The 10,671-nt window shown below is 56.1% G+C and overlaps 1 protein-coding gene across 1 annotated transcript in view; it reads left to right on the forward strand.

The window, feature by feature from the left end:
• The window catches only part of HK2 (hexokinase 2), an 18,022-nt gene extending 9,139 nt beyond the window's left edge, over nucleotides 1–8,883 (forward strand). Inside the window, exons 4-17 of the mRNA XM_009892968.1 lie at nucleotides 1,118–1,213; nucleotides 1,372–1,471; nucleotides 1,712–1,895; nucleotides 2,503–2,658; nucleotides 2,813–3,046; nucleotides 3,258–3,562; nucleotides 4,081–4,229; nucleotides 5,030–5,149; nucleotides 5,488–5,583; nucleotides 6,117–6,216; nucleotides 6,375–6,558; nucleotides 6,833–6,988; nucleotides 7,495–7,728; nucleotides 8,639–8,883. Of these exons, the coding sequence (XP_009891270.1) occupies nucleotides 1,118–1,213; nucleotides 1,372–1,471; nucleotides 1,712–1,895; nucleotides 2,503–2,658; nucleotides 2,813–3,046; nucleotides 3,258–3,562; nucleotides 4,081–4,229; nucleotides 5,030–5,149; nucleotides 5,488–5,583; nucleotides 6,117–6,216; nucleotides 6,375–6,558; nucleotides 6,833–6,988; nucleotides 7,495–7,728; nucleotides 8,639–8,783 (2,259 nt within the window). The 3' untranslated portion in view covers nucleotides 8,784–8,883. The remainder of the gene's footprint in view (nucleotides 1–1,117; nucleotides 1,214–1,371; nucleotides 1,472–1,711; nucleotides 1,896–2,502; nucleotides 2,659–2,812; nucleotides 3,047–3,257; nucleotides 3,563–4,080; nucleotides 4,230–5,029; nucleotides 5,150–5,487; nucleotides 5,584–6,116; nucleotides 6,217–6,374; nucleotides 6,559–6,832; nucleotides 6,989–7,494; nucleotides 7,729–8,638) is intronic.
• The last annotated feature ends 1,788 nt before the right edge of the window (nucleotides 8,884–10,671 follow it).

The following is a 10,671-nucleotide window of genomic DNA, read 5'->3' on the forward strand; positions in this document are numbered from 1 at the left end:
GTGCCGAGCATCACATCCCCCGTCGTGCGTGCGGGGAGAAGGGGAGGCGGAGGTTGGGGGGGGAAGGGATGTCACCCTCCCCGGCTGCTCACCATGCTCCGGGCAGCCGGGAATCGATGGCTGTCAGCTCCGCTCAGCCGTGCCGGCTCTCCGCCGGGAGCTGGTGACCTCGCTGGGAGACTAAACATCTCGGCAAGCGGAGCCTGGCCGAGGCACGTGGCCCTTCTCCTGCCACCCACGGCCTCTGCCGGGCTCTTGCTCTTGGAGGGGAGAGGGAGGGGGGAAGGCTGGTGCTCTCCTTGCCCTTATCTCACCCGGCTTCCCAGGCAGGATCGGAAAGGAGGGCGGCTCCATGGCGTGCTGGCGATCCAGCACGTCCTCCCCGGGCGGGAATGCGGCGGCATTTTGTACCGGGGATGGGGCAAGTCATGCTCTCCTGCCTGAGCAATTCAGCCGAAGTAATGAGGAAGAAGATTTAACGCTTTCCTTGTGGTGGTAGCGAGGGCTGTAAAAGAAAAAAAAAAAAAGACCATAAAGAAGTTGGGAGAGGAAGCATCTCTCTCCGGTGACCTTGTCCGGGTTGTTTCTCTCCGTGCCTCAGTTTCCCCATGTGTAAGGCAGGGCAGGGTTCGCCTTGCTAAGGCACCTGGGGCTCTGGGGTTGGAGATTTCGAATGCCGTCGAGTCCTTTCCCTTCCCCCAGGGCTCAGCGCAGCCTTTGGCCGAGTGACTGCGGCAGCGCTGCTGGGTGGGGACGCAGCCGGTGCCTCCGGCCGCAGGGGATGGTGAGACCCCCGTCCCTCGGGGATGGGGCAAGGAGCTCTCCGTAGGCTTTGGGAACAGGTTTTGCTCCGGGGCTCCATAAAACCCGGTGACGGGAATCACGTGCCCTCCTGCTGGCAGGAGCAACGAGCGGCTCGCGTGCTATCACGCGGCCATAAACTTTATCTGCGCAGAGACGCGGAAATCGTTGCTGATACGGCGGCTCACAAGCTGATAACAGGGAGGGCCTCACCTGCGGCGCTGCGTGTCCACCCAGCCTCGCACCATGGAGCCCTGGAGACACACGGCTTGGTGGGTCTGTCCTCCGAGCATTCCTTCTTGCTCTTTCTCCGTAGAGCATCCTCGTGACGTGGACGAAGGGATTCAAATGCAGCAGCGTGGAGGGGAAAGACGTGGTGTCCATGCTGCGCAAGTCCATCAAGAAGAGAGGGGTAAGAGGTTGGGCAGGTCTATCACCTCCTGGGGTGGTGGGACAGGGGCACGTGGGGCCCTGGGACAGGACGCTTACCTTGGCTCCCTCGTGACAGCAGAGATGTTTCAGTATGTTTTGGCCACATTGACTCAATCTCTCTCTTCTCCACCATCTCAGGACTTTGACATTGACATCGTGGCTGTGGTGAATGACACTGTTGGGACCATGATGACCTGCGGCTATGACGATCACAACTGTGAAGTTGGCCTCATTGTTGGTGAGCTACAGCAAGGCAGGGGGGAGAATTGGGGTCCATGCCTCCATGAACTCCAGAAGAAGATCGCGTTTCTTGCAGATTTCAGGGTTTTGGGGGGAAAAGAGAAAGGTGATAGTGATGTTAGAAAACCAACACTGCCAATGTTCGTTTTCTTCCATCTTTACTTTCTATGGCTGTTGCTAATTAGGGGGAATAAGGGAAAGGGAGCAGCATCTCACCACATCCCCGTGCTTGGTTCAGGTACCGGTACCAACGCCTGTTACATGGAAGAGATGAGACACATTGACCTGGTGGAAGGGGACGAAGGTCGGATGTGCATCAACATGGAATGGGGAGCCTTCGGTGATGATGGTGTGCTCAACGACATCCGGACAGAGTTCGACCACGAGATAGACATGGGCTCGCTCAACCCTGGCAAACAATTGTAAGCAGATTCTTGGCTTCGGCTCAGGCTCGGGGTTTGCTCTGCATTGTCCGTCCTCCCATGGCGCTGGCATTAGTGGGACCGAAGAGGTCATCCTAGTTAACTAGGTCACTGCGTCCTCCTCCGTGTCAGCTACACCAATGCAAATAGGGGCTGTACCACGAATTTGGGTTGGTACACCCAACTGAACCACTCAGCACCCTCTCCCCTCCTGAGCCTTTCTCTTGACTGTGTTGATTTCTGTTTCTTTGCTCTGCCGATGAAGTTGTCCGCCAGCCAAGGCAAACACCACCACCTAATGTCCACATCCAAGTCCTACAGATCTCCCATTCCCCAGGTGGCTTCTGGCAAGCATGGGTGGGATTTGAGGGGTCTCTGCAGAGGGACAGACCCCCCTTCAGCTAGCCGTAAAGTTCTCCTTGCAGAATGATGGTTATGTCATCGTGGCTTTATTTTTCTCAGTGAGGGGATAAACTAATCTGGAAAGAGATTACCTGGATTGCTTTTGGGCCTGGAAGGCCGCCAGGTGTTTTCAAGATCAACCTGTGGCCGCCTCGTGGCACAACGCAGCCAAACCGACGCGTCTTGTGCTTTCCCCCGTGGGCAGGTTTGAGAAGATGATCAGCGGGATGTACATGGGAGAGCTGGTCCGACTCATCCTGGTGAAGATGGCCAAGGAAGGGCTCTTGTTTGGAGGAAAGCTCACACCGGATCTGCTCACTACTGGCCACTTTGAGACCAGATACGTCTCTGCTATTGAGAAGTAAGTAGGATCCGGATGGTTTCCTGGGATCCCAGCCCATCTCCTGACATCTGTGCTGGGGTCGAACAGGATCCATGGCAGAGTTATCCACTGAGCAAACCAGGACAATTCAGATGGTAAATGCATGAATTCTTTTTTCTTCTTTCATGTGCAGGGAGAAAGAAGGGCTGCAGAAAGCCCACGAGATCCTCACCAAGCTGGGCCTGGAGCCATCTCATGAAGACTGCGTGGCCACCCACCGCATCTGCCAGATCGTCTCCACCCGCTCGGCCAACCTGTGCGGGGCCACCCTGGCAGCTGTGCTGCGACGCATCAAGGAGAACAAAGGGGTGGACCGGCTGCGGTCCACGGTCGGTGTGGATGGCTCCGTCTACAAGAAGCATCCTCAGTGAGTCCAGGAGGATAGGCAAGGCTGGTGGGGAGAGAGGGTGAGAAAGCACAAATCCGTTCCTGCTGGCAGCAGATAAAGCTTGGCACAGGCAGAGCATCTCCAAATATTCCCCTGAGCACCTCCGTTTGGATCCCAAATGGTCATTTGCAACCCCAGAGGGTCACATCACCCATGGTGGCATACTCAGGTCCTCTTTTCTCCTCCGTAGCTTTGCCCGACGCCTCCATAAGACAGTGCGGAAGCTGCTGCCAGACTGCGAGATCCGTTTCGTGAGGTCAGAAGATGGAAGTGGCAAAGGGGCAGCCATGGTGACGGCGGTGGCCTACAGGCTGGCCGCCCAGCACAAGGCGCGGCAGAAGATTTTGGAGGCGCTCAAGCTGAGCCACGACCAGCTCCTGGAGGTGAAGCAAAGGATGAGGATAGAGATGGAGAAGGGGCTGGGCAAGGAGACGCACGAAGAGGCAACGGTGAAAATGCTGCCCACCTACGTGTGCTCGACTCCAGATGGGACAGGTGATGTACCATGGGCATAAGCCCATGTATGTCCCACGTAGGGCAAAGAGCCACCATCGCTGCTCCCAACATCTGCACCGCTTAGGGAAGGGCTGGGACCTTTGCCATGGCCAGTTGCCTCTTTGTGGAGGGAGCGGCACAAAGCTTTTTAACCACCAGTATGATACTGGGGAAAGCGGCTGAGCCTCCAGGACGTTCTGCACTTGACTTAAGACAAAGCCTGCCTTTCGCTGTGGTTTTTGCCACCGCAGGTTTCTCGCCACCATTGTCCTGGGTTGTGCTGCTGGTTCTCTGTGGCTTGGGTGTGCACCTACCCCTTGGCTTGAAACCCTGGGACTTCCCCATGTCTGGAGCAAACATCTCCATCGCCTTCCCACCAGCACCTGCTCTTCTCCATTCCCAGCCACGCTTTGGTTTCTGGTCCTCTCCTAGGAAGAGGGCAGATTCGGGTCAGCTTTGTGCCATCCTCATGATGCCCTTTGGGCTCTCTCTCCTAACGATTCTCTCTTGGGTTTCAGAAAAAGGAGATTTCCTCGCCCTGGACCTGGGAGGTACCAATTTCCGTGTGCTGCTGGTGCGCGTGAGGAATGGGATGAGGCGCGGCGTCGAGATGCACAACAAGATCTACTCCATCCCGGTGGAGATCATGCAGGGGACGGGAGAGGAGGTGAGGATGGGCAGCTGGAGGTGGAAAGCCAGGGCATCTTCCCTGGGGTGGCAGCAGAAGTGGCAGGCAGTGGAGCAGCTGTGTAGGCGGTAGACCAGTGCTGGCCGACCACGGGAGCTGGTCTTGCCTTGCTCTGCTTTCCAGGGGGCAAACCCAGGAGAAGGCTGGAGCTCTTCTGCCTTTAGAGCAGCGAGTTCTGCCCACGGCTCCTGAGTTCGAAATGCGCTTTAGGAAGCTTGAGACTGTTCTTTAGGTTAGAAATTGTGTTATTCCCAGACATCACTGAACCCCTCCCTCAATCCCACACACTCCACAAGGGCAGATAAGCATCATCCCCGTTTCCCAGATAGAGAAACCACAACACAAGCAGTAGGAGATGTCTCCAGAGTCTTATTTGCAGATGGAAGGAGTTTTGCAAACCACTCCAGGCAGCGCTCAGGGACTGGGAGTGTTTCTAGCAGACAGGCTCTGGAGATACCTTGCAGAGGGACCGGATTGCCGTGTCGCCCCTGGGAAGCCGGTCACCTCCCCGCTAGCCCCTCTGTCCCTCTGGGTGCAGTACAGGACCTGCAAGGTGGAGGTATCATGGTGATACGACCGCGTTGTCAGTGGGGAGGAGGATGAAGGAGGAGCTGGTTTGGGTTTGCTCACCTCAGGCAGTGCAGCGGAGCAGCATCTGCTCTGCTCAAAGTCCTGCTGGCTTGGGAATGGATCGGCATCTCCAGTAGGTCAGGTGGGCTGGCGTCCAGCTGAGTTTCCTGCTGTGATGGTAACTTCTCCTTTTGGCTTTGTGCGCCCAGCTCTTTGACCACATCGTCCACTGCATCTCCGACTTCCTGGAATACATGGGAATGAAGGGTGTATCGCTCCCACTCGGATTCACATTCTCCTTCCCTTGCCAGCAGAACAACCTGGATGAGGTAACTCCCAACCCACCTCGTAGCACGCGTGTCCGGTACCCGGGTGTCGTGGTTTGGGCTGAAAAGCCAAAAAACACTGGAAACTGTGTACCAGTATCAATAACCACATGGCAGCTCAGATAGAGACCCACGAGACGGGGAAGGCAGGAGCTCGGACCTGCTGGTGCTTCTGAAAAGCTCCTTTGCTGCATCAAAGCAGATGCAGATCCCTTGAGCTCTGGAGACAACCCAGTTGAGGCGTCCTCCACGTGTGAGGATCTGACCACCGAGAGCTGGTGGACGTGGGGTTGCCGTCCCTTCCGCCCTGGGTGATTTACCGTGGGGTATTTCCACAACAGGGGATTCTCCTGAAGTGGACGAAAGGTTTCAAGGCGACCGGCTGTGAAGGAGAAGATGTGGTGAACCTGCTGAAGGAGGCAATTCACAGGAGAGAGGTGAGTGTCCACGTAGCTGTGAGAAGCTGGCTGCTCGCTCCCACCTCCCAGCTGTCTTCGGCATCTTTAATTGGCCTGTAAAGCAAATTAATGGGCTGAGCACAGGGCTAATGACTGTCTGAATTTTAACAACTGCCCTTAGTCATCACTCGAGGTTGGATTTTCAGACCCCGGAGCTAAGAGCTGGCTTCTGGCCAGGGCTGGAGCAGACTTGTCTTGCCGTGAGTTCGGGAGACGCCGTGCTCGTTTCCTCCATGTAGACCACCCAAAGCTCCTGCCCCGGGGGCTGTTTCTGGTAGGGCTGTCCCAGCGTGCCACCTCCTCTTCAGTTGCATCTTGCTGGAGGTGTCTTGAGGTTTGAGCGTCCACCTGCAGACACATGGGGCTCCAGGGAGTCTGTGGGTGCCTGGAGGACTCGCGTGTGCTCAGCAGACAGGTCCTTTCCCAGTTATAGGAGCAGATGTAGCAAGCTGTGTCCTCCAGGAACAGCTGTGCCCCCCGGGAATAACCCACACAATCCCATCCCTCTGCAGGAATTCGATCTGGACGTGGTCGCGGTGGTAAACGACACAGTTGGCACCATGATGACCTGTGGGTACGAAGACCCGTATTGCGAAGTTGGGCTGATAGTCGGTGAGGACTGAAACTTTCTTACAGAGTTCCTCTACTCGCGGTCCCAAATCTGCTCCGGTGGGGTTCTCCTGGCTGCAGAAGGTGTCTGAGGGCTTTTACCTTGCGTAGGCACCCCGCTTCTCTGACAGCCCCACTGAAAGGTGCTTCTCTCTCTGCAGGCACAGGCAGCAACGCCTGTTACATGGAGGAGATGAGGAACGTGGAGCTGGTGGAAGGGGAGGAGGGCAGGATGTGCGTCAACATGGAGTGGGGGGCGTTTGGTGACAACGGGTGCTTGGATGACATACGGACAGAGTTTGACTTGGCGGTGGATGAGCTGTCTCTCAACCCTGGGAAGCAAAGGTGTGTGGTGGCTTTGGGGAGCTGGGATGGGATCCCTGATGAGGTTGGGCATCCCGGAACAGTTCGGTGCTGCCCCACCAGCCTCTTGGTGGATCATCAGGGGATGAGTCTGGCTTTGCGATGCACCGATGTGTCCCTTATCCCCTGCCCGCAGGGTGGGCACCGTGTTGCTGGACTTGCTCCAGGGTGTCAGGCATGTGGCAGAGCTGGAATCCCGATCCAGACCCAGTGACCCTTCTTGTCCTGACGCCCAACCTTGCCCTCTCCTTCCCAGGTTTGAGAAGATGATCAGCGGGATGTACCTGGGGGAGATCGTTCGAAACATCCTGATGGATTTCACCAAGCGAGGGCTGCTCTTCCGCGGACGGATCTCAGAGAGGCTGAAGACCAGAGGGATCTTTGAGACCAAGTTCCTGTCCCAGATAGAAAGGTGAGGTCCTACAGGTGGGTCAGGCACCAGCTCTGGCCTTACAGCTGCGGAGCAGAGCAGACGTAGCCTGGGGAAAGCGTTCCCAGGGCTTGTGGGAGAAGCTCCATCGCTCAGTCTGGAGCCAGGATGACGCAGGGTGGTGCAATGCGGATAACTCGGCAGAATCCATGTGGTTCTGACAGCACCAGTGTTGGGAGACAGGGAAACTGTCTGGGGTTGGCAACACAGACGCCTCTTTATCCTCTGCCCTGGACAGAGAGGGGCCACGGGTTCAATAGTCATCATGCTCCAAGTCAACAGCTTTGCCCTGAAATAGCCTCACCGATTAGGATGTGACATCAGAGCCACATCCAGGTCTGGAAGCTGAGGTTAGAGGGGAGCTGTGGAGTCCCTCCAGTCACTGTCACGAGTCCCTGGGCTCTGCGGGATGTAGATAAGAAAAGGGGAAGCCACACCTCCAAGTTGCTCCATCTCCTAATGCCACCTGCCCGTGGTGTCCTCCCCAGCGACTGCCTGGCCCTGCTCCAGGTCCGCTCCATCCTCCAGCATCTCGGCCTGGAGAGCACGTGCGACGACAGCATCATCGTGAAGGAGGTGTGCGCGGTGGTGGCCCGACGGGCAGCTCAGCTCTGCGGGGCCGGCATGGCAGCCGTCGTGGACAAGATCCGGGAGAACCGCGGGCTGGACTTCCTCAAGGTCACAGTCGGCGTGGATGGGACGCTCTACAAACTGCACCCTCAGTGAGTTCTCGGTGGTGGGTGGTGGACGTGGTGGCTGTCCTCCAAGGAGGTGCACGCTGGTGCAGCTGCTCATCTCAGGCAGATGGGGTGCTAAGTAAGAGCCAGCGTGGGAAGCTTCACGGGGTAGTTGGAGAGGAGAGGAGATATTTTAAGGTCTCAAGGTCTGCCAGGAGCTCACTGACCTAAACTCTGTTAAGGAACAGCAAAAACCAGCTGCTCCCTAAAGGACGGAGCACGGGGACAGATAACGCAGCAGGGACCTCGTGCCGGGCAGGACCCAGTCTCACAGTACCTGAAGTCAGGTTGACCCAGAGATGGTGACCAGGTTCAACCAGGAGTCCGGCTCATCAGGCAAAGTCATGGGGCTGAGCCAGGTCTAAACCAACAACTCGGTCCATGATCTGGATCAGGATGACCCATGGCCAAACAGAACTGAAGCCTGAGCTGAAGGCTGGTGCTTCCAAGACAACATAGCTCCAACAGGGACTAAAGGCACAGGGCTGAGGTTAAACAGGGCTCAGGGATCCGTGGGTAGAGGGAGGGCTCTGGACATCCCCCCAGGTGAGGCTGGTCAGGGCTATTAAGGTTTATTAGTGCTCTCAGGGCTTGGTAGGACTTGAGAAGGGGTCATATTTGGTCTGGGGTTGAGGGAGAACAAGAGTGTGTTGTGCTAACTGTGAACTTGGGCTGAAGTGTGGAGACTTACGCTTCCCAGTGCCTCCTGCCTGGCACCCCCCCCGCCTGCCCTCCGTCCATCCGTCCGTCCTTCCCCTCTGTGTCCGTAGCGCTCTGAGACTCTGTCGAAGGCAGAACCCCACAGAAAGGTGTAGTTTGTCTCCTGCGGGGCTGGCGCCTTCAGCCCAGGGCAGGTTAAATCAGCATCTCCTCCTTCCCCGCCTGTGCCCCACAGCTTCTCCACCGTCATGCACGAAACAGTGAAGCAGTTGTCTCCAAAGTGCGAAGTGACCTTCCTCCAGTCGGAAGACGGCAGCGGCAAGGGCGCAGCGCTCATCACGGCGGTGGCCTGCCGGATCCGGGAGGCCGGCCAGCGATAGGAGGAAGGAGGTTTGCCGAAGAGCTTGGTTTCAGCAAGACAGGACGTTTCCCCCACCCGGTCCCTTCCCTCCCTCTCTCCCTCCGTGTACACACACACACACGTACACACACACACACACACACACACACGTTTTAATTCCCTTCCAAGCAGACTCTTAGCTTTACTTGTTCTCTTGAGATACCACCAGTGGGACTGGAGATGCTGTGTGCTTGGTGTAAAGAGTTGTCTTAGGAGTTTTATTGCATGCCATAAAGCCACGTAATCGAGTAAAGCTAAAAGTGTCTTTCGGCTGTCTACCTACGTTTCCAGTTAGAGCTGGACCTGCTCCACTTGCAGCCTCTGTCAAACGCCAGCTCTCCTCCCCACACCTCCTAACCACTCTCACGTCTTCCCTAACGGCAGAAAGGATAATGCTAGAATAATTAAGACACTGCATTGTCACTTTACAGTAACTGGTACCTATTTATGTATGTCGGAGTCGTAGCGTGTCCGTGCTGTAGAAAGCAAACCTCTTTAAGATTGGGCTAAAGACCTCCATTAGTCTTTTACCCTGATCAAGGCTGTATTATTTCCATGAAAGTCATGGTAACTCTTAAAGCACAGGGTGCAGAATTTCAACCGGCGTGTTCCGAGTCTGCACTGGGAGATACCAAGTATCTCTGTTGGTGAGCAATACTAAAGAACCTGCTGGATCCATGTTAGAGGTGTCCCTTTAACTGCTCCAGCAGAGCACGTGCCTGGAAATAATTGGGGACTCAGGGTCTAATCCCATTTCCCGACCTCTCACCCGCACCCTCCGTAGAGTGTAGTGACGTGGCATGTACGTACGGTTGTGTTACAGCCCCTGGAAACCACTACCGCCCTTCCCCGGTGCATGTGCGGGTCGGAGGAACCGCCCCCGAGAGATGGGGCGGTCTCTTCCCCGCCAGTCCGCACCCCCAAACGTGGTGGCCGCGTGTCTGCACTTGGCGCGGTGAGTTCGGTTTGCTTTTTGTCTGTGAAGTAGTTCTGCGTCTTCAGCCTTTTAGGTGACACCTGGATTTATACACTGTATATTTATGTTTCGAGAGATCTTACGTCTTTTTATGTACATAGTCTCGGGGGGGGTTATAGTGCTTAGTTTTGACTTCACCTTTTAATGTCATTTAAGAATGGTACAGAGTACTTATTTTCTTTTTGTTTTCTCGTGTTATTTTTTTTTTTTTTTTTTAATTTAAAAATTTGCCTGGGGTAGACTGGAGAAAGAGACCCAAATTCCTGAGGATGGTTGTACAAGAGGTTTGGGCATTCTGAATTTATCACCAGAACGAAAGGGAAAGCGGAAAGCCGGGGATGCGACGCGACGCGACGCACGGGGAGCAGCGGGGCACTTCGCAGGGTTAGGCTGCTTTGAACCGAAGGAGAGGTTTTATTTTGCCCCCCACTGCCCTCCCCAGTCCTGTTTCGCTCTGGGATGGCGCATCACTTCCTACCGCAGTGCGCGGTGAAATAACCCGGGGTTCTGCGGGGACCCGCGTCGAGCCTGGATCCCTCCCTTTCCACCAAACACCGGGCACGGGCGCTGTACGGCTGCCGGCACGCGGGGCGCTCGCAGGGAGGCAAAGGCGATCTCAACCCCCTTGGGTGAAGTTAGCAGCGATAGTTAGTGTCGCCTCATTTCTGTTTGGCATCGGCAGCGAGGGCTGTCGGCGAGCGCTCCCCGGGACGCATGTGCCCGGAGCGTCACTTTGCGTGCCACGGCGAGAGGCGGCGATTAATTTTTGCCGACAGAAAAGGCTGTGGGTGAGCCGAGCGCCGCGGTTCTCTGCCGGAGTGAGTGGAGGTGTACAGGTGGGGGTGGGTACGTTTCTGTAAATATTTAGCAGAAGATAATGAAATTCCAGTGA

The sequence above is a fragment of the Charadrius vociferus genome, unplaced genomic scaffold (genome assembly GCF_000708025.1).
Source record: "Charadrius vociferus isolate BGI_N301 unplaced genomic scaffold, ASM70802v2 scaffold1339, whole genome shotgun sequence".
NCBI lineage: Eukaryota > Metazoa > Chordata > Aves > Charadriiformes > Charadriidae > Charadrius > Charadrius vociferus.